Source organism: Somniosus microcephalus, chromosome 5, assembly GCF_052327205.1.
Source record: "Somniosus microcephalus isolate GS21.2 chromosome 5, FLI_Smic_1.0, whole genome shotgun sequence".
NCBI classification, from domain to species: Eukaryota; Metazoa; Chordata; class Chondrichthyes; order Squaliformes; family Somniosidae; genus Somniosus; species Somniosus microcephalus.
Genome location: NC_140991.1, coordinates 144,596,038 through 144,620,767, shown reverse-complemented (window position 1 = coordinate 144,620,767; position 24,730 = coordinate 144,596,038). Strand labels below are relative to the sequence as shown.

The 24,730-nt window shown below is 49.2% G+C and overlaps 1 protein-coding gene across 1 annotated transcript; it reads right to left on the bottom strand.

Annotated features, from left to right (window-relative positions):
* Positions 1–3,155: 3,155 nt before the first annotated feature.
* LOC147117373 (pyruvate dehydrogenase (acetyl-transferring) kinase isozyme 4, mitochondrial-like) lies at positions 3,156–19,282 on the bottom strand. Its single transcript, XM_085988325.1, has 3 exons — positions 18,969–19,282; positions 11,460–11,601; positions 3,156–4,329 (listed from the first exon to the last, which is right to left on the bottom strand). The coding sequence occupies exons 1-3, from the start codon at positions 19,090–19,092 to the stop codon at positions 4,080–4,082; spliced, it is 516 nt and encodes a 171-aa protein (XP_085844451.1). The 5' UTR covers positions 19,093–19,282; the 3' UTR covers positions 3,156–4,079.
* Positions 19,283–24,730: the final 5,448 nt, after the last annotated feature.

Genomic DNA, 24,730 nt, shown 5'->3' with positions numbered 1-24,730 from the left:
GGAAGAGAGAGAGCGCAACTGGGGGGGGGGGGGGAGAGAGAGAGCGCGACTGGGGAGGGGGGGGAAGAGAGAGCGACTGCGGGGGGGGGGAAGAGAGAGAGAGAGAGAGCGACTGGGGGGGGGGAAGAGAGAGAGAGCGACTGGGGTGGGGAAGAGAGAGAGAGCGACTGGGGGGGGGAGAAAGAGAGAGAGAGCGACTGGGGGGGGGGGAAGAGAGAGAGCGCGACTGGGGGAGGGGGAAAGAGAGCGCGACTGGGGGGGGGGGGGAAGAGAGAGAGAGCGACGGGGGGGGAAGAGAGAGAGAGAGCGACTGGGGGGGAAGAGAGAGAGAGAGAGAGAGAGAGAGCGACGGGGGGGGAAGAGAGAGAGAGAGCGACTGGGGGGGAAGAGAGAGAGAGAGAGCGACTGGGGGGGGGGGGGAGAGAGAGAGAGCGACTGGGGGGGAAGAGAGAGAGAGCGACTGGGGGGGGGGGAAGAGAGAGAGCGACTGGGGGGGGAAGAGAGAGAGCGCGACTGGGGAGGGGGGGAAGAGAGAGAGAGAGAGCGACTGCGGGGGGGGGGGGAAGAGAGAGAGAGAGCGACTGGGGGGGGGGGAAGAGAGCGAGAGAGCGACTGGGGGGGGGGGAAGAGAGAGAGCGACTGGGGTGGGGAAGAGAGAGAGAGCGACTGGGGGGGGGGAGAAAGAGAGAGAGAGCGACTGGGGGGGGGGGGGAAGAGAGAGAGAGCGACTGGGGGGGGGGGGAAGAGAGAGCGACTGGGGGGGGGGGGGAAGAGAGAGAGAGCGACTGGGGGGGGGGGGGGAAGAGAGAGAGCGACGGGGGGGGGGGGAAGAGAGAGAGCGCGACTGGGGGGGGGGGGAAAAGAGAGAGAGCGCGACTGGGGGGGGGGGGAAGAGAGAGAGAGCGACTGGGGGGGGGAAGAGAGAGCGACTGGGGGGGGGGGGGAAGAGAGAGAGAGCGACTGGGGGGGGAAAGAGAGAGAGAGAGAGCGACGGGGGGGGGGGGGGGGGGAAAGAGAGAGCGCGACGGGGGGGGGGGGGGGAAGAGAGAGAGCGACTGGGGGGGGGGAAGAGAGAGAGCGACTGGGGGGGGGGGGGGGAAGAGAGAGAGAGCGACTGGGGGGGGGAAGAGAGAGAGCGCGACTGGGGGGGGGGGAAAGAGAGAGAGAGCGACTGGGGGGGGGGGGAAAGAGAGCGCGACTGGGGGGGGGAAAAAAGAGAGAGAGCGCGACTGGGGGGGGGGAAAGAGAGCGCGACTGGGGGGGGGGGGGGAAGAGAGAGAGAGCGACGGGGGGGGAAAGAGAGAGAGAGAGCGACTGGGGGGGAAGAGAGAGAGAGAGAGAGAGAGAGAGAGAGAGAGCGACGGGGGGGAAGAGAGAGAGAGAGCGACTGGGGGGGGGAAGAGAGAGAGAGAGCGACTGGGGGGGGGGGGAAGAGAGAGAGAGCGACTGGGGGGAAGAGAGAGAGCGCAACTGGGGGGGGAAGAGAGAGAGCGCGACTGGGGAGGGGGGGGGGGGAAGAGAGAGAGAGCGACGGGGGGGGAAGAGAGAGCGAGCGACTGGGGGGGGGGAAAGAGAGAAGGCGTGGAGGGGGAGGTGGGGGGGGGGAGGAAGGGAGGGCGGGGAGTAAGGGAGGAGGGAGGGCGGGAAGGGGGAGGGAGAGAAGGGGGAGCGGGGGAGAGAAGGGGGGTGAGAAGGGGAGAGAAGGGGGGAGCGTTAGAGAGAAGGGGGGGGAGAGGGGGAGAGGCAGAGGGAAGGAGAGAGGGCGAGTGGCCCGCGGCCGCAAATGGAGCCAAGCCCCGAGAACAGGCGTGAGCCGGCTTGAGGCCGAGAGACGGCCACGGCCACGCCCGGTTGCCGGGGTAACCCTGCCGCTATCGCCGCCCCGCACTCCCGAGAGCCCCGCTCTCCAAGCCCCAGCCGCCCCGCCCCGCTCTCCCGAGCCGAGAACAGGCGTGAACCGTCGAGGCCGAGAGACGGCCGGCGGGTCCGGTTGCCGGGGTAACCCTTCACACTCAGCAAGCCCCGGCCGAGATCCGCACTCCCGAGAGCCCCGCCCCCCGCCCCACCCCCACCCCCGCAGTCCTGAGAGCCCCGCCCCCCCCGGTCGAGCCGGCTTGAAGTCCACCGATTGCGGCTGAGAGAGACGGCCGGCGGGCCTGGTTGCCGGGGTAACCCGCGCAGTCTGTGAAACCAAGAGAATTTTTTTTTTTTTTTTTTTTTTTAAAAAGCTGCCACGGAGAAGGAACGCGCAGTGTGTGAAAGCAACAGAAATTTTTGTAATTTTTTTTTTAATAAACGGGTGTTAAGAAGATGGGAGGCCATCTTGAAAGTTTTTTAATGTTTTTAAAAAGCTGCCACGGAGAAGGAACGCGCATTCTTGCTGAAAACACCAAAAGTTATTATTTTTTTTAAAAAAACGGCTGTTAAGAAGATGGGACACCATCTTCATTGTGTTTTAACGTTTTAGACATTGTGTTTTGACGTTTTACACATAAAAAAAAAAAAAAAAAAAAAAATCGCTCCTAACAAATAAACACACAGGTGAGAATAAAGATGGCGGCCACTCACCTTGGTTCAGAACGATAAGGCCCGCCCACACATTGGTCGACCGTCAGGTGACCAAAGCGTAGGATTGGTCAATCGTCCCGTCACTCGACCGTAGGAGGGCCCGGCCGCACGCGGCAGCAACCCGGCGTACGATTGGTCGACCTCGAGGTCACTCTGTCGCTAATGAGCGGATAATGAGATGCTAATGAGCGGAATGTTGAAGGTTTTACCGTTTTGGAAAGGTAAGCTTTCTTTCGACGTAACGCACGCGTAGGTACGCTCTGTAACTTTCGAGTGCATAGCCCGACAGACGCACACGTGAGGATACAGACAGAAGGACAGACAGACAGACAGAAGCATCGCTTTATATATAGATAGATAGATAGATAGATAGATAGAGTAGCTGAAGTGCCCGGCGGTGCCGAGGCGTTTTCGAGGGCATGTTGTTGTTGGAAGAGAGAGAGCGACTGGGGGGGAAGAGAGGGAGGGGAGGGGGGGAGGAGAGGGGAGGGGGGGGAGTGGGGGAGGAGGGGGAGAGGAGAGGGAGGAGAGAGAGAGAGAAGGGGGGAGGGAGGGGGGGAAAGGGAGGGGAGGGGAGGGGGGGGGGACGGGAGGGAGGGGAGGGGAAGGGGGAAGAGTCCACGAGCCCCCTGATCCCCTTCCCCCCAATCAGGTTAGATAAAATATTTACAAATGAGTGATTTATTTTAAAAGAATTTAATAAATTGAATTTTATTTTGCTGGAAATGTATATTTGAAAAGAAAGACGCAGAAAGCAGGAAAAAGAATGGAAGCAAGATAGATAGATATGCAAGAATATCAAAAACAATGCTTGATCAAATGTTTGCTTTATAGAAAAGAATTTCTTTCCCCATCTGAGTATTAACTCATCTTTACACCCCACTCAGGATTTGTTTTATTTTTGCAGATGATTTGCCTTAAAAACTGGGCAAAGGCAAGAAATGGATATCAGAGTATTGACCCAGTCACTTGCTGAGAGCGTTAAAACTCTTCCACAAACTGTGCTGGGAAGCAAGAAAGAACATATTTCCTGTAATCTAACCCACATTACAGCAAATGATTGTCCAAAAAATATTCTCCCCTCCTGGGGGTGCCAACTACTCCAGGCATCCAGCTCCATCAGCATCAGTCTTGCAAGCCTCAACCATAAGGTTTAGGTTTTCCATCTCAGTCACCTTTCAGCAGAAAATTTCTTAGAATCATGCTCCACCATGTCCATAATATGGGCAGGCATATTGAAATTAAACACAAATTAAGGAACTACATTCTCCAGCATAGTTCCATCCATTTGCGTCACTACTACGCTGGACGCATTAGTCCCAGGCTTCCCTCATACCAAAGATGTTGGGAGGGGAGGTTTGAAAACTAAGATTACATGACTGGTCTTTCAAAGGGCCAAAAGGTTGATGCAAATGTTTTAAAAGCTTTGTGAAGACTGCCTGCATCTCAACACAGTGGCAGGTCACCAAGCAAAACTCCACCCACATTTCAGCAGGACTACCCGACAACGGTCAAGAAGCCAACCTCCAACATTCAAATGATCTCAAGGCCAGAAAAAATAAAATCAGTGGCGGGTAGAAGCACTGCATCTCCTGGAAATGCACCCAAGTGGCAAAGTTGGAAAGTCCAGGCGCAGGTGGTGGGGGGTTATTTGACTCCAGGGGGACATCACAACTATGCCCAATCTTATCCTCAGCCAATGTCCATTTTCCAGCAATCAGGAGAGGGTGCCGTGTCTGATAGTCTCTGTTCACTCCCAACCTGAGGATATTAAGTGCAGTGCCTCTATTAACACCATGATGACATTAGCTAACGCAATACACTATGGTACCTGAACCTGGGATATCCTGGCCTGTTCATGCCAAACCATTGGGGCAGTTCAAACAACTTGCATTTATATAGCACTTTTAATGTAGTAAAACATCCCATGTCCCATCACGGAGTGTTATCAAACAAAATTGGACACCGAGCCACATAAGAAGATATTAGGACAGGTAACGAAAAGCTTGGTCAAGGAGGTAGATTTTAATGATGTCTTAAAGGAGATGACAGACGTAGAGAGGTTTAGGGAGGGAATTCCAGAGCTTGGGGCCTAGACAGCTGAAGGTACAGCCACCAATGGTGGGGCAAAAGAAATCGGGAATGCACAAGAAGCCAGAATTGGAGGAATGCTGAGTTCTCAGAGGGTTGTAGGGCTGGAGAAGGTTACAGAGATAAGGAATTTCTAGTTTTATAAATAATTTTCTGCATATAAGGGATAAAGCTCCAAATGGTGATACTGTCTGAGGCAGATTGAGAAGTAGGATTGTGAAGGAATAAAGCCATATTCAGAAACATACACCATTCTATGAAAGGTTCTAGCCTTATTAAAACATGGCATACTAGATCTGGAAATCTGGAAGCCTCAACAATCTAAAGCTGTAAACAGCATACAGGCTATTGAGAGAAGTTGTTGACACTGAATCAATAGTCTTGTTGAAACAGAAGGTTAAAGGTTCCTGAAGTCTGCAGCCTTGGAAATAACACAATGGTACACCCAGTTAAGCTGTCCTAAATTACACTTTGGAAAGAATCACATGCCTTCGTAAAAATGACATCAAATGAAACACAGGAGACACGATTCTGTGTTGCAACCAGCTGAGGTAAATAAGAATTCATAGATCACCCTGGTTGAGGAGTTTTAATTTACACATCGTAAAAAGACACAAACAGAAGACCTTGGTAAAATGACATCAAATAGATGCACCTGCTGGTTACACCGTTTTTTATGATAAGCTTCGAACACCTAGGGTAGAGACATAATTCTTAATGCTACCAGCTGATCTAACTAAGAATAGCAGGGATCAACAGAAAAATTACTAGAGATAATTAGCTTACATTAGCAGAAAACACCACTGCAAAAGGGTATAAAAATTGAACTTTCAAATGGGATGATAGACTCGCTTGAAGGGGCAAAGTGATTCTCAGCTTCAGAGGCAGGCTCTGTAAGTCTACATCTCTTTGTACCTCGGGTATCAAAGGTATTTGATTTTGGTGGATATCCTGGAATAAAGACTAAGAACTGTAAAAATGTAGCGAAGTTAAGATTTGAGAATAAGGATCTCTGATAATAGAATTGTAAGCTCTCTGTTTTTGGAATTGTTAATGTTGCGATTGAAACACCTACTGTAATTACATGTCGGTTCTTTAATAAATCTATATATTTTTAGAATTGTCTCACATAATACTTCTGTATTAAACTCGCAAACTCAATCGCTGTACGCTCTTTGGTGAGGAGTTGCAGAATTCTGGGGGAGTTTTCCAGACCCTCATGAACGTTACAGTCTAGCTAAACTTATTAAAAGTGCTATCTGGAGGACGGTAACATCTTCAGGTTGTTCCTTTCTTTTAGGGAGAGATAGTCTGGACATTTAGACCCAATTATGCATCTTTAGGATTTGGCTACCTCAAACTTTAGTTGAAAGTGAACGTCTGGGGAATATGCCTGATCTGGGGTAGCCCTAAAGGGGCTAGAACTAGTAATAATCCTTTCAGGATAAGGTGCGTTTAGCTTTGTTGTTGCCACTCTCAACAGGTTGATAGAGAATGTTGAATTCTTGGCATAAACATGGAAATCTGGTTGAAGCACAGTCTCAATGTTGTAGAGGATTGACAGCCAGCCACATCTCAGCTAAATTGGAGACACTAGGCCTCTACATGCTGTTGGACATTCTCATCAATCCATTGATTTGCATAACTTTATACTGTTTGTGTACAGAAACCATTTCAGCAGTAATAAGAACAGAGTGCCAGTTACATGTTACTGTAGAGGGGGCAGCAGAGCTGTACATGCACATAGCGCTGCTTAGGAGCCTCTGGTCAGTTTCTTTTCTTCCCCTTCCTCTTCTGAAGGTGTTGACTTCTTGCTGGAGTATGGCATCTTGAGCAGCCTCCCGTATGTCCTGCAGTGATTCCAGCTGCTCCTCAAGCTCAGAAATCCTGAACTCGAGTTCAAGCAACTGAAGGCACTTCCGCCCTGGAGTTCCCACATGGCACAGGAATTGCAGGTAACGGGTCTCAGCTGTCGCCTAATTTTGCTTAAAAAATCCCATTATATCTAATTAATTAATTACTCTGAATATTTATATATTTACTTTTACTTCTTGGTTTAAATTACTTAGCACCTCCTCCCTGCACTGAATTCCCACTCTCACCTAATTCCCATTGCCACTCTGTTTAGCAATATAAATGCAAGTTCTTTCGTTATTCTTTCATTGGATTCGTTTAAGCTTTGCAGAACACTAAAATACTTAATGTTAATGAGCGGGACTAAAATTTCTTGGCAATTCCACTGCTCCATCAGTTCTTCCACCCATTGTCGTTGCCTCAGTGTAAATCAGATATGATTCCTTAGCCAAGGAATTGAATGCTTATAACTGAAGCGAGTTTGCCATCCATATACAATCTTAAGGGTCTGAAAGTTCTTTCATTCAATTCGTATAAGCTTCCCTAAGCCCAAACATCTTCAGCTGCTTCATCAATGTCCTTCCCTCTATCATAAAGGCCAGAAGTGGGGATATTCGCTGATGATTGTACAATGTTCAGTTCCATTTGCAAATCCTCAGATGTTGAAGCAGTCCGTGCCCACTTGCAACAACATTCAGGCTTGGGCTGATAAGTGGCAAATAACATTCGCACCACACAAGTGCCAGGCAATGCCCATCGCCAACAAGAGAGAGAGAGTCTAACCACCGTCCCTTGACATGCAACAGGATTACCATCGTCGAATCCCTCACCATCACCAGAAACTTAACTGGGCCAGTTACATAAATAATGTAGCTACAAGAGCAAGTCAGAGGCTGAGTGTCTCATCTCCTGACTGCCCAAAGCCTTGCCACCATCCACAAGGCACAAGTCAGGAGTGCGATGGAATATTAAAAAAAGACTTGCATTTAAATAGCGCCTTCCATGATCACTGGACATCTCAAAGCACTTTACAGCCAATGATGTACTTTTTGAAGTGTAGTCATTGTTGTAATGTAGGAAACGCAGCAGCCAATTTGCGTACAGCAAGCTCCCACAAACAGCAATGTTTTAGTGTGTTGATTGAGGGATAAATATTGGCCAGGACACCGGTGATAACTCCCCTGCTCTTCTTCGGAATAGCGCCATAGAATCTTTTACATCTACCCGAGAGAGCAAACAGAGCCTTGGTTTAATGGCTAATCCGAAAGACGGCACCTCCAACAGTGCAGCACTCCCTCAGCAGTGCACTGGAGTGGGACTCGAACCCACAACCTTCTGACTTAGAGGCGAGGGTGCTACCCACTGAGCCACGGCTGATACTCTCCACTTACCTGAATGAGCGCAGCTCCAACAACACTCAAGCAGCTCAATACCATCCAGAACAAAGCAGCCACTTGATTGGTACCCCATCCACCACCTTAAACATTCACTCTCTCCACCACCAGCGCACTGCAGCAACTCGCCAAGGCTTCTTCAACAGCACCTCCGAACCCGTAGCCTCTACCTAGAATGACAAAGGCAGCAGGCGCATGGGAATACCATCACCTGTAAGTTCCCCTTCAAGTCACACACCATCCGGACTTGGAAATATATTGTCGATCCTTCATAGTCGCTGTGTCAAAATCCTGGAATTCCCTCCCTAACAGCACTGTGGAAGTACTTTCACCACATGGACTGCAGCGGTTCAAGAAGGCAGCTCACCACCGTCTTCTCAAGGGCAATTAGGGATGGGCAATAAATACTGGCCTCGTCAGGAATGCCCACATCCCATGAACGAATAAAAAAAAAATTCTAAATGGAAGCAAATAATAATTTGGATGCAAACATATTTAGTGCCTCAAGATTTGAATCTTACCGTAAATCAAGAATGCAAGAAAAGCTGTAGTAGGGCACTCTATTGGGACAGCAAGATGCACATATTGTGTCATCATTTACCGCATTTAGGTTTTTCCAGCTTATATTTGTAGCACATTCACACAGCTCTGTCAGTGGGTTTTCCTATAAATGTCTCTATCACTCTCTATGCCTCTCGAAAGGTTACTCTTACTCAAGTCACAGCCAGATTGTTCCTGCTACTTTCCAACTAAGTTCAATAGATCTTCTCCTTACAGCACCTACACCATTTCTTTCAGATGCAAGCCTTTTCTAAACAAAAATTGTTTAAAAAGCTGCAATTCTTCTTCTTTAGATAGGGATTCTTAACCTCTTGTAAGTTACAATATTAAAATGATTTTCTGAGTGCATATTGCTCTCCCCTCAAACAAATTGGTGTGTACTGTACTTCCACATTTGTATTTTGGAAATCCAAAAGTCTTTCCACAAATCCTTACTGATGGGAGATAATCCAATGCACTTTGCAGTGCAAGCACATCAACTGAACTTTACAGCCTCAGGCTCTCCAGCTTGCTTCCCTATCCCTAAGCCAGTGAGCTCTTTGTGAAAAGAGGCTTTGCCAACAAAATAAAAGTATTTTTAAAAAAGTGGTCTGCAATACATCACATGCCAGTCAAAGCAGTCACACTAAAGCACTCCTGAATTTGAGAAATACCAGCATGGCAGTTCCAAAATGAACTTCAATGTCCCAGTTGGACTATTTTATTCCTTTGACTTTTTCCAATGGAGCTGCACAATGCAAGTAAAATGCTTCTGCTACAGAAAAAGTGTGCACTGATGTTTAAAAGTAGTTCCACACAACTAGAATGGAGACTTCTGCTTTCAATGGCTGAAATAATGAGAGAACAGAATTGCTAAGGAGGGGTAATGCTAAATCCTCAGAATATGTCATATCGGTGACTAATGGCCACTGATCAGATAATCAGATTATCCAATTTTAATAATAAATTCATAACAGTAAATTTGGTAAAACTGGCTACAATTTTCTCGGTATTTGTTTTTGACTGAAAAATACTTTAATATAAAGAAAATGAGCAATCTGGTCCTCATGTTACTTGCTTTATAAGCTTCTTGTTTTGAATTGAACATATTTTAACAATTCAAGAACTGTACTTTTTTACACTGTGCTTTTTAGAAATTACTGTGGAATATAGCTAATATTTCTGAAAAAATATTTTTAAATACCAGTTTGTATATTCTCCTGAATTCTCTTTTTATAAGCTAAAGCTAGTTTCATAAGCATAGAAGACCACTGTCAATTACAGGATAACATCAGCCCGTAAACACACTTCTTCCTGAGTGGCCTGACCCCACCACCTCCTCTGTAAGACATTTCCTCTTAGATCAGCAACAGCCAGGAGAAAAACAAAACTCCATGGTTTTCTTCATGTGATGTGAAAATCAGAAAGGTCAAGTCCAGTACAAGTAGTCCTATTAATGTCTCCTCCCATTCCCCACTCAGCCATACGAAACAATCTGGAAAAAAATGGGTCTTTCCAGTACAGTGCAGCAGTTTTCTACTAATACACATATATAACTGTACTATTGAAGCTCAATGCTGGACCTGTGCTAAAAGCAACAAACAGCAAAGCAGGAGTTACAGATCTTGACAATTTAAGAAAGTTTATGCAAACTTTAACAGTCAGAGTATGTACATGTAGCTACAATTTACAGAATTAATTTTTCAGTTTATACTGCATAAAATATTTCTATTTAACTTATTGTGGCTCAGCAGCATTTTGGTGGGCAGCTCAATGGTGGTCTTTTCTCGAGATGATGGAATGTCCTACTTAACTGCTGCTTTCTCCTTAAAATTCCATTTTGTACTACAGCAGCGTTCAAAGTTTACAGATCATTAACATCTCAATTTCCCCAGAGGTACGGTGAGTACGGATTTGTTTTGCAGCTGTCTAGTAGTCTCAAACGAATAGCGGAAGTTTCAAATGTTTGCAGACATAGCAGCAATACCATAAAGTTTATGCCAAGGCCTTAGCATGCTACAAGAGGGTAACATTTCACTCACTGACTCATGAAGTTTAATCACAAAGCATCTAAAATTCAACTACACTATAATCATGTGGATTTCAAAGTTCAATATTTCAGTATCTTTTTCATGCCAGAACGGTGAAATATTAGTTGTTTTGCCACCAAGTTCAATGCCAAGGGAACAAAGAATTCTGCACACTCTGCCAGGCTCCCCTTTGTAGATGAGTGTTCTGTACAAGACAGATTTTAGTTGTATCCATGTTTAGATGCATTTTCTCTCTTTTTCTGTATCTCACTGTATTGTGCAGCTACTAAGGTCAAGTTTTTCTTTAATACTTTTTAGGTGATCTTCATAAGTCAACTGAAACATTTTATTTTCCTTTTACAGTTGAATATCTTTTGACAATAGCATAAAATATTTAAGAGAAAGAAAATGTCTTTAACATCTAGTTTTCAATCAGCTCCTCTAGAAATGTGGCAAAATTAGTATAAATCACACCCTACTGTGATACCGACCACAGAATGAGAAAGAATCCTGAACATTTGAGAACTCTCATGATATTCATCATCAATGGCTTCTTGCAACAACCAAAGTTACTGACTAGGGACGCAATTTCTTCAAATGTAACAACAGAAAAAGGGTCAACAGCAAATTAAAAATTTAGGAGTTGAGATAGTGTTTTTGCTATTCCCTAATAACCTGTTCAAGATGATCACAGAAAATAGAGCCAGGAGTGATACTTCACTATACTGTATCCTGACAGAAAAGCAACTAACGTGATTAAAATGCAGATATTATACTTATAACGAAGCTCAATTAATTGTCCAGAAAAACTAACTTATGCTGTAAGGAACCAAACAGCATCAGAAGGATACTGCTGACAAATGCCAGTACTTTCCACAAAAAATTGTTATACAAGTTCAACCTCCATGCAGCATTCAAAAACCTAAACATAGAGCTCATAAATACACTTTTCTATATTCTACCTATTGTTCTCATCACTCACCAGCTTTGAACAATTTGAACAGATGGAGTTCCCAGCAAATTATCTGGAAGCAGGTTGATTTCTTTCATGATATTCGAAAGCCGTACTGGAAGCTCTTGTCGTAGAAACACAAAGGAGGTCTTCTCACAACCATTTGTGGAACCTAAGAGAAACAGTACTATTCAAGTCTGTAGCAAAAGTGTTTTGATCAAAAATACTGTATAGCTTGCCATGTAATCAAGGTTTCTCTTAAAATACAAGAGGTGCAAGATAAATGTCCTAAATAAAATACTCTCAACTTTTTTGATAACCTTAAATGCAACAACATGGTGTTCTGCCAAGCATTCTTACACTACATACCACTGCAGCATGATAACTTTGCTATATCAGGCACATATTCAGGAACGCATCTAAACATTGTTCTGTACAAGACAGATTTTAGTTGCATCACTCATCTACATTAGATTTATTCAACAAATGAAGCAGCTTGGAACATTTTCCAATTGTACTGCTCGCACCACTAGCACAATTAATTGTCCGGAATTTGCGGTCAGTGGCAAAGCAAAGGCGTTCACCGCTGGCCCCGAAGAAAGCTGCCTGGATCTCTGTGGTGAGAAGTTTGCCTTTCCGACATACAAGCGATTTCAGTACAATATAATGGGGAAATCCTAACGCGATCTGCTGTGACGTCAACAAGCCATCTATTGCAGAATTCTCAGAGACAGAAAAGCAGGAAATGAGAACCTGCTTTTATCCTGACTTTTTAAAAATGTTACAGAGAGCAAAACAAAGATTGGAGCTCTCATAGGCAGATAAGGTAAACCCGAAATAAATATGAACAAACTTTTAAAAAATATAATTTTTTTTTTTTTTTTAATTCTTAAAAATTGTAACCATCATAATGGAGAAATCTGACTAGGGTTGCGAAGGGGTGGAAAGTTTCTGGTAAATTTCCGGAAATTTTCCACGGGAAGTTTAGCTTGGGAATTTTGCCCAAAAAAGGACATGCTAGCATAATAGTTTGTTTTGGTATTTCTTTCAATTTTTTTCCACAGGTCCTCTCTTAAAATTACTAACAGAGATGGAATCTTAATTATTAAGGAATTTCTTAATCAATATATGTTTATCTTCTTACTTGGCTTGTTTTAATAATTACTGTACAAGTTGTGTGTGTGACTGTGAACAAATGTGTCCTGATTGGTTGGATGAGCGGATGAGCGATTAGCTCCCTCTATTGGTGATGTAGCGTCGTGCATGCACAGGTTATGCTTCCATCACATTTACTCACCCTGTTGCAATCGTGCTGATCGACCGCAGTTCGACACAGACGAATGCCCTTTATTTCTCTGCATAGAACAATGCCACGTTTACCGTCGGATGTGTGGAAGCATTTTACCCCAGGTGTTAAAGATGGAAAGACTGTGTACATGTGCACTGTACAAAACCATATGTAAAGAATGCCACAAAGATGCAGCAGCATTTATCCAAATGCAACAGCTTCACTCAAAGCTCACAGCAGTCAGCCCAGAGTTCCTCTGCTTCCATTCAAGAAGGTGATGGTTCACATTCAGCATCAGGCTCCTTATCATCAGCAACTCCTGTCCCACTTGGAAGGTTCTTTGATACAATGGATAACCATAGCCAGAAGAATGCAGATGAGTGCCTTGCTCGAGCTGTATATGCGACAGGCTCTCCCCTCATGCTCACCGCCAATGTGTACTGGAAGAGATTTTTCAATGTTATTCGCCCTGCATACTGTCCTCCCACCAGACATGCTTTGTCTACTTATTTGCTGGAGACTGAGTATAACAGAGTCCAAGGAAAGCGCAAAGAAACGATAGAGATGGCAGACTGTGTTGCAGTTATCTCAGATGGGTGGTCAAATGTACGAGGGGAGGGCATCATAAACTACATCGTCTCCACTCCTCTCCCAGTGTTCTTCAAGAGCACAGACACGAAGGATAACAGACACATACATTGCTGATGAGCTGAAAGCGGTCATCAACGATCTTGGATCACAAAAGGTCTTTGCAGTAGTTACTGACAATGCTGCGAATATGAAGGCTGCTTGGGCTCAAGTGGAGGAAGCCTACCCTCATATTACATCTATTGGGTGCGCAGCTCATGGGCTCAACCTGCTCCTCGAGGACATCATGGGTTTGAGAACTATGGAAACACTGTACAAGAGAGCCAAGCAAGTTGTTAAGTATGTCAGGGGAAAACAGGTAGTTGCAGCAACCTACAACTCCAAGCAAACGACAAAGAACAAGAACACCACACTGAAGGTGCCCAGCAACACTAGATGGGGTGGCGTTGTCATAATGTATAACAGCCTTCTGGAGGGTAAGGAGTCGCTGCAAGAAATGGCAATATCCCAGTCTGGGGAATATGGAAACCACCATCAAGAAAATACTGCTGGACGATGTGTTTTGGGAGAGAGTGGTTAGCAGCCTTAAACTACTCTCACCAGTAGCATCTGCAATTGCTCAGATTGAAGGAGATGATGCTGTCTTGTCAGATGTTCTCAGGCTTTTTGCTGATTTAAAAGAACAAATCAGCATTGCCCTACCCACATCCCTGGGTCTTTTTGTGGGGGATCAATAAAGTTCAAAATTATAACCTAAATAAAGTTTTGAAAGCCTGTTTTTATTTGTATGGAACAGTATGTCTATTTTGATGACAAAGACAATATAAGGGTAAGAGACAAAAACCATCAGTGTGCAAAAAAACTCAAAATTCCCAAAAATTCCCATGGAAAGTTTCCTCTTTTAAAAATTCCCAGAATTTTGCAACCCTAAATCTGACACTCCACAAAATTAAAATTAGTTTTTCAGGACCATGAAGTTTGAACCCCACTGAACCACACTGTTAGAACCCCATTTACACCAAATCCAACAAGGCCGAACATTTAATAGGGTATTTAACAGCGATATTACCACGGAAAAGTCCAAGTTTTCACCAGTTTCACGGATTTCTGGGGTGGGGGGGACACAGCACAGCCAGTGTCGGAGCAGTGAATGACTAACCGCAACTTCAGTATTTCCGTGTTTAGATGTGCATGCGCTACATCCTGAAGCTGCGGTCAGTTTCAAAGGGGCAATAACGGTGAACGCTATAGTTCGCTGTTCTTACCCACCGCAAATTCCGGCCCAATGATATATACTGGAACACACCCATGTACATGCATTAAAATCCCCTCACTATGATTTCAGTAATCTAATAGGCTTGTAAAGGTTTAACGAACAAAAATCTTTTCTTCTCCCCATCCACTGATGGGAGGACTTCTATTAAAATATAACCTTCAGATTATTACTTTTTTTTTTTTTTTAAATGAGTAGAGAACCGCTGAATGCTCCACTTCCCCAAGGTAACGTTTAAATAGTCTTAACTGGGATTTTTATTTTATTTTTAATCCTTAAACTATGCAAATAATCATGTTTGTTTGAAGCAGATAGGAACATGTCAGATGGTTCAGAAACTGAGACATTTAAAGATCTTCAGACTTTCCTTCTTGATGATTCTTATGCTGTTTAACATTGTGGCATTGCACTGCTTGTAATAATAGCTTGGGACTGACTTTTGCTTAGTGTTCAGCTAAATATGGCTCCTGCTGCAGCCAAGTATGCAACAAGCACAGAGCTGTACATCACTTTGAAAGGAACAGTTGAACATACCACCCAGGTCAGCATACAAACATGAACAATGCAATCTTATATTACTGTTACACTAACTGTTTATTTTTTACATAATTAAACACTGTATTTAAAAACTTAGAAATTTCCAAATACCCTAAAATAAACTCAAGGTTATTAAATCACTATGTTATGACATGTAGTGATGGCCACCTTTCTTGTTGCATTAGTTTTATACCAGGGGTTATTTATGTTGCAAAACAATTCATAGGATTGTGATTAAAGCTTCTTATTCAAAAGCTTGGAAGAACCGTGAAGTTTACGATCAGTAGCAACTACAAGAGCCAAAACACTCCAAAAAAAATCAATAAAGCAAGCAATTAATTGAAGTCTGACACGAACAAGACACGGGGATAGGTGAACGGGATGGGGACCCCAGGGAGAGGGACGGGTGCAGGGGATGGGGACCCCAGGGAGAGGGACGGGTGCAGGGGATGGGGACCCCAGGGAGAGAGGCGGGTGCAGGGAATGGGGACCCCAGGGAGAGAGGCGGGTGCAGGGGATGGGGACCCCAGGGAGAGGGACGGGTGCAGGGAATGGGGACATCAGGGAGAGAGGCTGGTGCAGGGGATGGGGACCCCAGGGAGAGGGACGGGTGCAGGGAATGGGGACATCAGGGAGAGAGGCTGGTGCAGGGAATGGGGACCCCAGGGAGAGAGGCGGGTGCAGGGGATGGGGACCCCAGGGAGAGAGGCGGGTGCAGGGGATGGGGACCCCAGGGAGAGGGACGGGTGCAGGGAATGGGGACATCAGGGAGAGGGACGGGTGCAGGGAATGGGGACCCCAGGGAGAGGGACGGGTGCAGGGGATGGGGACCCCAGGGAGAGAGGCGGGTGCAGGGGATGGGGACCCCAGGGAGAGAGGCTGCTGCAGGGGATGGGGACCCCAGGGAGAGAGGCGGGTGCAGGGGATGGGGACCCCAGGGAGAGGGACGGGTGCAGGGGATGGGGACCCCAGGGAGAGGGACGGGTGCAGGGGATGGGGACCCCAGGGAGAGAGGGACGGGTGCAGGGAATGGGGACCCCAGGGAGAGAGGCGGGTGCAGGGGATGGGGACCCCAGGGAGAGGGACGGGTGCAGGGAATGGGGACCCCAGGGAGAGGGACGGGTGCAGGGGATGGGGACCCCAGGGAGAGAGGGACGGGTGCAGGGAATGGGGACCCCAGGGAGAGAGGCGGGTGCAGGGGATGGGGACCCCAGGGAGAGAGGCTGGTGCACGGGATGGGGACCCCAGGGAGAGAGGCGGGAGCAGGGGAAGGGGTCCCAGGGAGCGAGGCGGGTGCACGGGATGGGGACCCCAGGGAGAGAGGCGGGAGCAGGGGAAGGGGACCCCAGGGAGAGAGGCGGGTGCAGGGGATGGGGACATCAGGGAGAGAGGCGGGTGCAGGGGATGGGGACCCCAGGGAGAGAGGCGGGTGCAGGGGATGGGGTCCCAGGGAGCGAGGCGGGTGCACGGGATGGGGACCCCAGGGAGAGAGGCGGGAGCAGGGGAAGGGGACCCCAGGGAGAGAGGCGGGTGCAGGGGATGGGGACCCCAGGGAGAGAGGCGGGTGCAGGGGATGGGGACCCCAGGGAGAGAGGCGGGTGCAGGGAATGGGGACATCAGGGAGAGAGGCGGGTGCAGGGGATGGGGACATCAGGGAGAGGGGCGGGTGCAGGGGATGGGGACCCCAGGGAGAGGGACGGGTGCAAGGGATGGGGACCCCAGGGAGAGGGGCGGGTGCAGGGGATGGGGACCCCAGGGAGAGAGGTGGGTGCAAGGGATGGGGACCCCAGGGAGAGGGGCGGGAGCAGGGGATGGGGACCCCAGGGAGAGAGGCGGGTGCAGGGGATGGGGACATCAGGGAGAGAGGCGGGTGCAGGGGATGGGGACCCCAGGGAGAGAGGCGGGAGCAGGGGATGGGGACCCCAGGGAGAGAGGCTGGTGTAGGGGATGGGGACCCCAGGGAGAGAGGTGGGTGCAGGGGATGGGGACATCAGGGAGAGAGGCGGGTGCAGGGGATGGGGACAACAGGGAGAGAGGCGGGTGCAGGGGATGGGGACATCAGGGAGAGAGGCGGGTGCAGGGGATGGGGACATCAGGGAGAGAGGCGGGAGCAGGGGATGGGGACATCAGGGAGAAGCGCGGGTGCAGGGGATGGGGACAACAGGGAGAGAGGCGGGTGCAGGGGATGGGGACATCAGGGAGAGAGGCGGGAGCAGGGGATGGGGACATCAGGGAGAGAGGCGGGAGCAGGGGATGGGGACATCAGGGAGAGAGGCGGGAGCAGGGGATGGGGACCCCAGGGAGAGAGGCGGGAGCAGGGGATGGGGACATCAGGGAGAGAGGCGGGAGCAGGGGATGGGGACCCCAGGGAGAGAGGCGGGAGCAGGGGATGGGGACCCCAGGGAGAGAGGCGGGAGCAGGGGATGGGGACCCCAGGGAGAGAGGCGGGAGCAGGGGATGGGGACCCCAGGGAGAGAGGCGGGAGCAGGGGATGGGGACATCAGGGAGAGAGGCGGGAGCAGGGGATGGGGACCCCAGGGAGAGAGGCGGGAGCAGGGGATGGGGACCCCAGGGAGAGAGGCGGGAGCAGGGGATGGGCACATCAGGGAGAGAGGCGGGTGCAGGGGATGGGGACATCAGGGAGAGAGGCGGGAGCAGGGGATGGGGACATCAGGGAGAGAGGCGGGAGCAGGGGATGGGGACCCCAGGGAGAGAGGCGGGAGCAGGGGATGGGGACCCCAGGGAGAGAGGCGGGAGCAGGGGATGGGGACATCAGGGAGAGAGGCGGGAGCAGGGGATGGGCACATCAGGGAGAGGAGTGGGGGAAGGGGATGGGGACATCAGGGAGAGAGGCGGGAGCAGGGGATGGGGACCCCAGGGAGAGAGGCGGGAGCAGGGGATGGGGACCCCAGGGAGAGAGGCGGGAGCAGGGGATGGGGACATCAGGGAGAGAGGCGGGAGCAGGGGATGGGGACCCCAGGGAGAGAGGCGGGAGCAGGGGATGGGGACCCCAGGGAGAGAGGCGGGAGCAGGGGATGGGGACCCCAGGGAGAGAGGCGGGAGCAGGGGATGGGGACCCCAGGGAGAGAGGCGGGAGCAGGGGATGGGCACATCAGGGAGAGAGGCGGGAGCAGGGGATGGGGACATCAGGGAGAGAGGCGGGAGCAGGGGATGGGCACATCAGGGAGAGAGGCGGGTGCAGGGGATGGGGACATCAGGGAGAGAGGCGGGAGCAGGGGATGGGGACCCCAGGGAGAGAGGCGGGAGCAGGGGATGGGCACATCAGGGAGAGAGGCGGGTGCAGGGGATGGGGACATCAGGGAGAGAGGCGGGAGCAGGGGATGGGGACCCCAGGGAGAGAGGCGGGAGCAGGGGATGGGCACATCAGGGAGAGAGGCGGGAGCAGGGGATGGGGACATCAGGGAGAGAGGCGGGAGCAGGGGATGGGCACATCAGGGAGAGAGGCGGGTGCAGGGGATGGGGACATCAGGGAGAGAGGCGGGAGCAGGGGATGGGGACCCCAGGGAGAGAGGCGGGAGCAGGGGATGGGCACATCAGGGAGAGAGGCGGGTGCAGGGGATGGGGACATCAGGGAGAGAGGCGGGAGCAGGGGATGGGGACCCCAGGGAGAGAGGCGGGAGCAGGGGATGGGGACCCCAGGGAGAGAGGCGGGTGCAGGGGATGGGGACATCAGGGAGAGGAGTGGGGGAAGGGGGATCCCCGCGGGGCCCGGGGATGGGGGACACCCCCCAAGGAGGGGCGGGAGTTGGGGGACACCCTGGGCGAGGGGCGGGGTGGACACAGGGAATGGGGCCGCCCCGCTTCACACAGCGAGCTCCAGCCTCTTCCTTACCGAAGTCCAGGAACTGCTTCATGGAGGGCGGCGATGGCGAGAACTTGGAGAAATGCTCGAGCTGCCGGGGAACCGAGGCCGAGAGCGACACCCGGCTCTTCCTCAGAAAGCGCACGATCTTCATGCTGCCCAACCGCCGCCGACTGTGATTGACAACCCGCACATCCAACGACTAATAGGGACTGGGACCTCCTCTGCTCTCGTTGGACGACTCCTGACCGGTATTCAGACCTTCGGGTGACATTGTGCTGTTTGGTTCCAAGGGCAGCCAATGGGAATTCCCGTAAACAATAACAATTCGCCATTGGTCACACGCCAGATAAACAAATGATCACGTGATAGCAACAATGCACATGGGGAGGAGGGAGTGGAAAGTTCAGCAGCCAGCAGGCGAAGGCGGCTGATCAAAATAAAGAGGACTGGGAGATACTGTATTTGTTAACTGCAATTCAAACTCCCACACTGCTCTAAAGAATGCATCTCACTCCAGCCTCTCTCTTACCGAAGTTTAGAAACTGCTTCATGGAGAGTGGCGATTGCGAGAAGTTGGAGAAATGCTCAAGCTGTCTGGGCACTGGGGCTACACGTTGTAGCGTCCTCTTTTGTTTCATTCAGGTGATGTGGGCGTTGCTGGCAAATCCAGCATTTATTGTCCATCCCTAATTGCCCTTGAGAAGGTGGTGGTGAGCCACCTTCTTGAACCGCTGCAGTCCATGTCCGAGAGCGACACCCGGCCCTTCCTCAGAAAGCGCACGATCTTCATGCTGCCCAACCGCCGCCCGCTGCGCGCCCCGCTGCCGACTGTGATTGACAACCCGCACATCCAACGACAAATAGGGACTGGGACCTCCTCTGCTCTCGTTGGACGACTCCTGACCGTGATGATGATTCAATTTTACTCGGGTTCCTTGATGCCACATTTCGTTGTACTGCACTTGTGCACTAACAATGACAATAAAAGTTGATTTGATTTGATTTGATTAAAGGTACTCCCACAGTACTGTTAGGGAGGGAGTTCCAGGATTTTGACCCAGCAACGATGAAGTAACAGTGATATATTTCTAATTCAGGATGGTGTGTGACTAGGAGGGGAACTTGGAGATGATGGTGTACCCATGCGCCTGCTGCCTTTGTCCTGTGTGGTAGAGGTCACAGGTTTGGGGGGTGCTTGTCGAAGAAGCCTTGGCGAGTTGCTGCAGTGCATCTTGTAGATGGTACACACTGCAGCCACAATGCACTGGTGGTGGAGGGAGTGAATGTTCAAGCTGGTGGATGGGATGCCAATCAAGCGGACTGCTTTGTCTTGGATGGTATCAAGCTTTTTGAGTGTTGTTGGAGCTGCACTCATCCATGTAAGTGGAAAGTATTCCATCACACTCCTGACTTGTGCCATGTAGATGGTAGAAAGGTTTTGGGGAGTCAGGAGGTGAGTCACTCGCCACAGAATAACCAGCCTCTTACCTGCTCTTGTAGCCACATTATTTATGTGGCTGGTCTAGTTAAGTTTATGGTCGATGGTGACCCCCCCAGGATGTTGATGGTGGGGGATTTGACGATGGTAATGCCATTGCATGTCAAGGGGAGGTGGTTAGACTCTCTTGTTGGAGATGGTCATTGCCTGGCACTTGTGTGGCATGAATGTTACTTGCCACTTATCAGGCCAAGCTTGAATGTTGCCTAGTTCGTGCTACATATGTGCACGGACTGCTTCATTATCTGAGATGTTGCAAATGGAACTGAGCACTGTGAAATCATCAGCGAACATCCCCACTTCTGACCTTATGATGAAGCAACTGAAGATGGTTGAGCCTAGGACGCTGCTCTGAGGAACTCCTGCAGCGATGTCCTGGGGCTGAGATGATTGGCCTCCAACAACCACAACCATTTCCCTTTGTGCTAGGCATGACTCTAGGAGAGAGTTTTCCCCCTGATTCCCATTGACTTCAATTTTACTCGGGTTCCTTGATGCCACAATCGGTCAAATGCTGACTTGATGTCAGGGGCAGTCACTCTCCCCTCACCTCTGCAATTCAGTTCCCATCTTCCTCTCCTCGAGCCCCCATTCCCCAGACTCCATCTGTCCCCTGATTCCCATTCCCCAGTCTCCCCTAGATCCTGCAGTCTTCTTCCCTACACCTCCACTCTGAAGCCCTCCCCGATTTGAAAGGTCCCCTGATTTCAGACCACCCCATCGATTTCAGAGCCCTCACAATTTCAGGGACTCCCCGAATGGACACTCGCGATTCCTGAGCCTCCTGATTCCCAACTCTCCAGCCCCATGCCGACTGCGCTCCACGCGGTCACGGCAGTGGTCAGTAGCGTCACCGAGCCTGAGGTTTTAACAGCAGCCGGGAATGTCACGGAGTGGGGGTAGGGGTGGTGTGGGGGGAGTAGGTAGGGGGGCACACTGCGACGGGAAATTTAAACAGCTGATCACTCAGGCTGCTGGAGAACGGCTCAGGAGAGGTACCCCCAATTCTAGGAAACTCCCGGTCATTCAGGAGGGTTGTGAACACTAGATCAGTGATGAGTTAGTGAACTTATGGCACCCAGTGACACCTGGGAAGCACAACATCTGAGTAAATAAATTATCATCTAATGAAGGTTTCTAATGGAATCATTAACCTATCAACATCATTTTGGAAGTAACAGAAAGGGTAGATGAGGGTAATGCGATTGATGTGTATATGGACATTCAAAAGGCATTTGACAAAGTACTACATAATACACATGTTAGCAAAATTGAAGCCAATGGGATTAAAGGGGCTGTAGCAGCATGGATAGAAAATTGGCTAAGAGACAGAACATACAAACATAAGAAATAGGAGCAGGAGTAGGCCATCTGGCCCCTCGAGCCTGCTCCGCCATTTAATGGGATCATAGCTGATCTGATCTTCGGATCAGCTCCATTTCCCTGCCTGCTCCCCATAATCCATCACTCCCTTATTGTTCAAAAATCTGTCGATCTCTACCTTAAATATATTCAATGACCCAGCCTCCACAGCTCTCTGGGGCAGAGAATTCCACAGATTTACGACCCTTTGAGAGAAGAAATTCCTCCTCATCTCAGTTTTAAATGGGCTACCCCTTATTCTGAAACTATGCCCCATAGTTCTAGATCCCCCCATGAGGGGAAACATCTTCTCCGCATCTACCTTGTCGAGCCCCCTCAGTATCTTATGTTTCAATAAGATCACCTCTCATTCTTCTAAACCCCAATGAGTATAGGCCCAACCTGCTCAACAGTTCTTCATAAGTCAACCCCTTCATCTCAGGAATCAACCTCATGAAGCTTCTCTTAACTGCCTCCAATGTAAGTATATCCCTCCTTAAATAAGGAGACCAAAACTGTACGCAGCACTCCAGGTGTGGTCTCACCAATACCCTGTACAGTTGTAGCAGGACTTCCCTGCTTTTATACTCCAACCCCCTTGCAATAAAGGCCAACATTCCATTTGCCTTCCTGATTACTTGCGGTACCTGCATGCTAATGTTTTCTGTTTCATGCACAAGGACCCCCAGGTCCCTCTGTACTGCAGCATTTTGTAATCTCTCTCCATTTAAATAATAATTAGCTTTTTTATTTTTCTTACCAAAGTGGATAACCTCACATGTTCCCACATTATACTCCATCTGCCAAATGTTTGCCCACTCACTTAGCCTGTCTATATCCCTTTGCAGATTCTTTGGGGGAATTTTCCCAGCTCTGGGGAGGCGGGTATGGAGGTGGGATTGCGGGGAAAATGGCAGAAACTGGAAGCGGATACCGCTCCCAACCCACCTCCATGCCATCTTCCTGGGAGGCGTGTCCCCGACTCGCGCAAGGACCCGTCTCCTCGAGGCAGGATGGGTATTAGCCAATTAACTGCCTGTTAACAGGTAGTTAACAGGCAGCTTTGAGGCTTCTCCCCATTTTACCCCTGCAAGTGCGGGCTTCCCAACGGCTGCGAACCTCACCAGGGTCAGCAAGGTGAGCAATGGGTCTGCGGGGGTGAGAGGGATAGAAAAGTCCGCTATGGAGGTGAGTGATGGGTGCAAGAGTGGATAGATAAGTATGGGAGGTGAGTGTAAAGTGTTGGAAAAAGTTTCCGTACCTTTGCTTCTTCCTGCAGGCTTCAACACTTGGGGATCCGGAGGTGCCTCATCTCAACAGCAGAGATGACAGAATGGCTGTTGCATTCTCAGATGCAGCAGCCACCTGCTTTCTGCTGAGGAGAGAGGTTTTGGTGAGTCTTCAGTGCAAGGGCTCACCTTAGAACAGAGATTGTCAGTGTTTGACAGCTTCTCATGAAATGTCATACGCTGATGTCATCTATCACCGGCTTTCCCTTAATTGGCCGGTAAGCCTGCAGGGTGGGCTTAACAAGGTCAAGCAAGGGAAAATAGCGTGGGTTGGCCAGACGTCGTTGGGGTGGGACTGAAACCCGACAACCAGCAGTCCCGCCCCCAACGCGCCCCCATTGACAAAATCCAGCCCTTTGTGTCCTCTTCACAACTTGCTTTCTCACCTATCTTTGTATCATCAGCAAATTTGGCTACATTACACTCGGTCCCTTCATCCAAGTCATTAATATAGATTGTAAATAGTTGAGGCCCCAGCACTGATCCCTGTGGCACCCCACTAGTTACTGTTTGCCAACCGGAAAATGACCCATTTATCCCGAATCTCTTTTCTGCTAGTTAGCCAATCCTCTATCCATCCATGCCAATATATTACCCCCAACCCCATGAGCTCTTATCTTGTGCAGTAACCTATTATGTGGCACCTTATCGAATGCCTTCTGGAAATCCAAATACACCAAATCCACTGGTTCCCCTTTATCCACCCTGCTCGTTACATAATCAAAGAACTCCAGCAAATTTGTCAAACATGATTTCCCTTTCATAAAACCATGCTGACTCTGCTTGACTGTATTATGATTTTCTAAATGTCCTGCTACTGCTTCCTTAATAATCACAGAATCACAGAATCTACAGTGCAGATAGAGGCCATTTTGGCCCATCGAGCCTGCACCAACACATATCCCACCCTATCCCCGTAACCCCACGTATTTAATCCCCTAACACTAAGGGTCAATTTATCATAGCCAAATCAACCTAACCTGCACATCTTTGGACTGTGGGAGGAAACCGGACTCCAACATTTTCCCAATGACAGATGTTAGGGTAACTGGTCTATAGTTTCCTGTTTTCTGTCTCCCTCCCTTCTTAAATAGGGGCATTACATTTGCGGTTTTCCAGTCCGCTGGGACCTCTCCAGAATCCAGGGAATTTTGGTAGATTGCAACCAATGTATCCACTATCTCTGTAGACACTTCTTTTAAGACCCTAGGATGCAGGCCATCAGGTCCAGGGGACTTGTCCACCTTTAGTCCCATTATTTTACCGACTACTTTTTCTTTAGTGATAGAGATTGTTTTAAGTTCCCCCCTTCCTATAGCCCCTTGATTATGTATTATTGGGATGGTTTTAGTGTCTTCTACCGTGAAGACTGATACAAAATATTTGTTCATGATACAAAATATTTGTTCAAGTAGAGTAGTGGTGAACAGTTGTTTTTCAGACTGGAGAAAAGTACACAGTGGTGTTCCGCAGGGGTCGGTATTGGGACCACTGCTCTTTTTGATATATATTAATGACCTGGACTTGGGTATACAGAGCATCATTTCAAAGTTTGCAGATAACACAAGACTCGGAAATGTAGCAAATAATGAGGAGGATAGTAACAGATTTCAGGAGGACATAGACAGACTGGTGAAATA

What these genes read in the sequence shown, in the direction of transcription:
- LOC147117373 (XM_085988325.1), bottom strand. Translation starts at nt 19,092, where the DNA reads ATGAAGATCGTGCGCTTTCTGAGGAAGAGCCGGGTGTCGCTCTCGGCC. An exon ending in GAAGCAGTTCCTGGACTTCG is followed by an intron (nt 11,602 to 18,968) that starts GTAAGGAAGAGG and finishes TGTTTCTCTTAG; the next exon opens with GTTCCACAAATGGTTGTGAG. An exon ending in GTTCAAATTGTTCAAAGCTG is followed by an intron (nt 4,330 to 11,459) that starts GTGAGTGATGAG and finishes TAATATCCTCAG; the next exon opens with GTTGGGAGTGAACAGAGACT.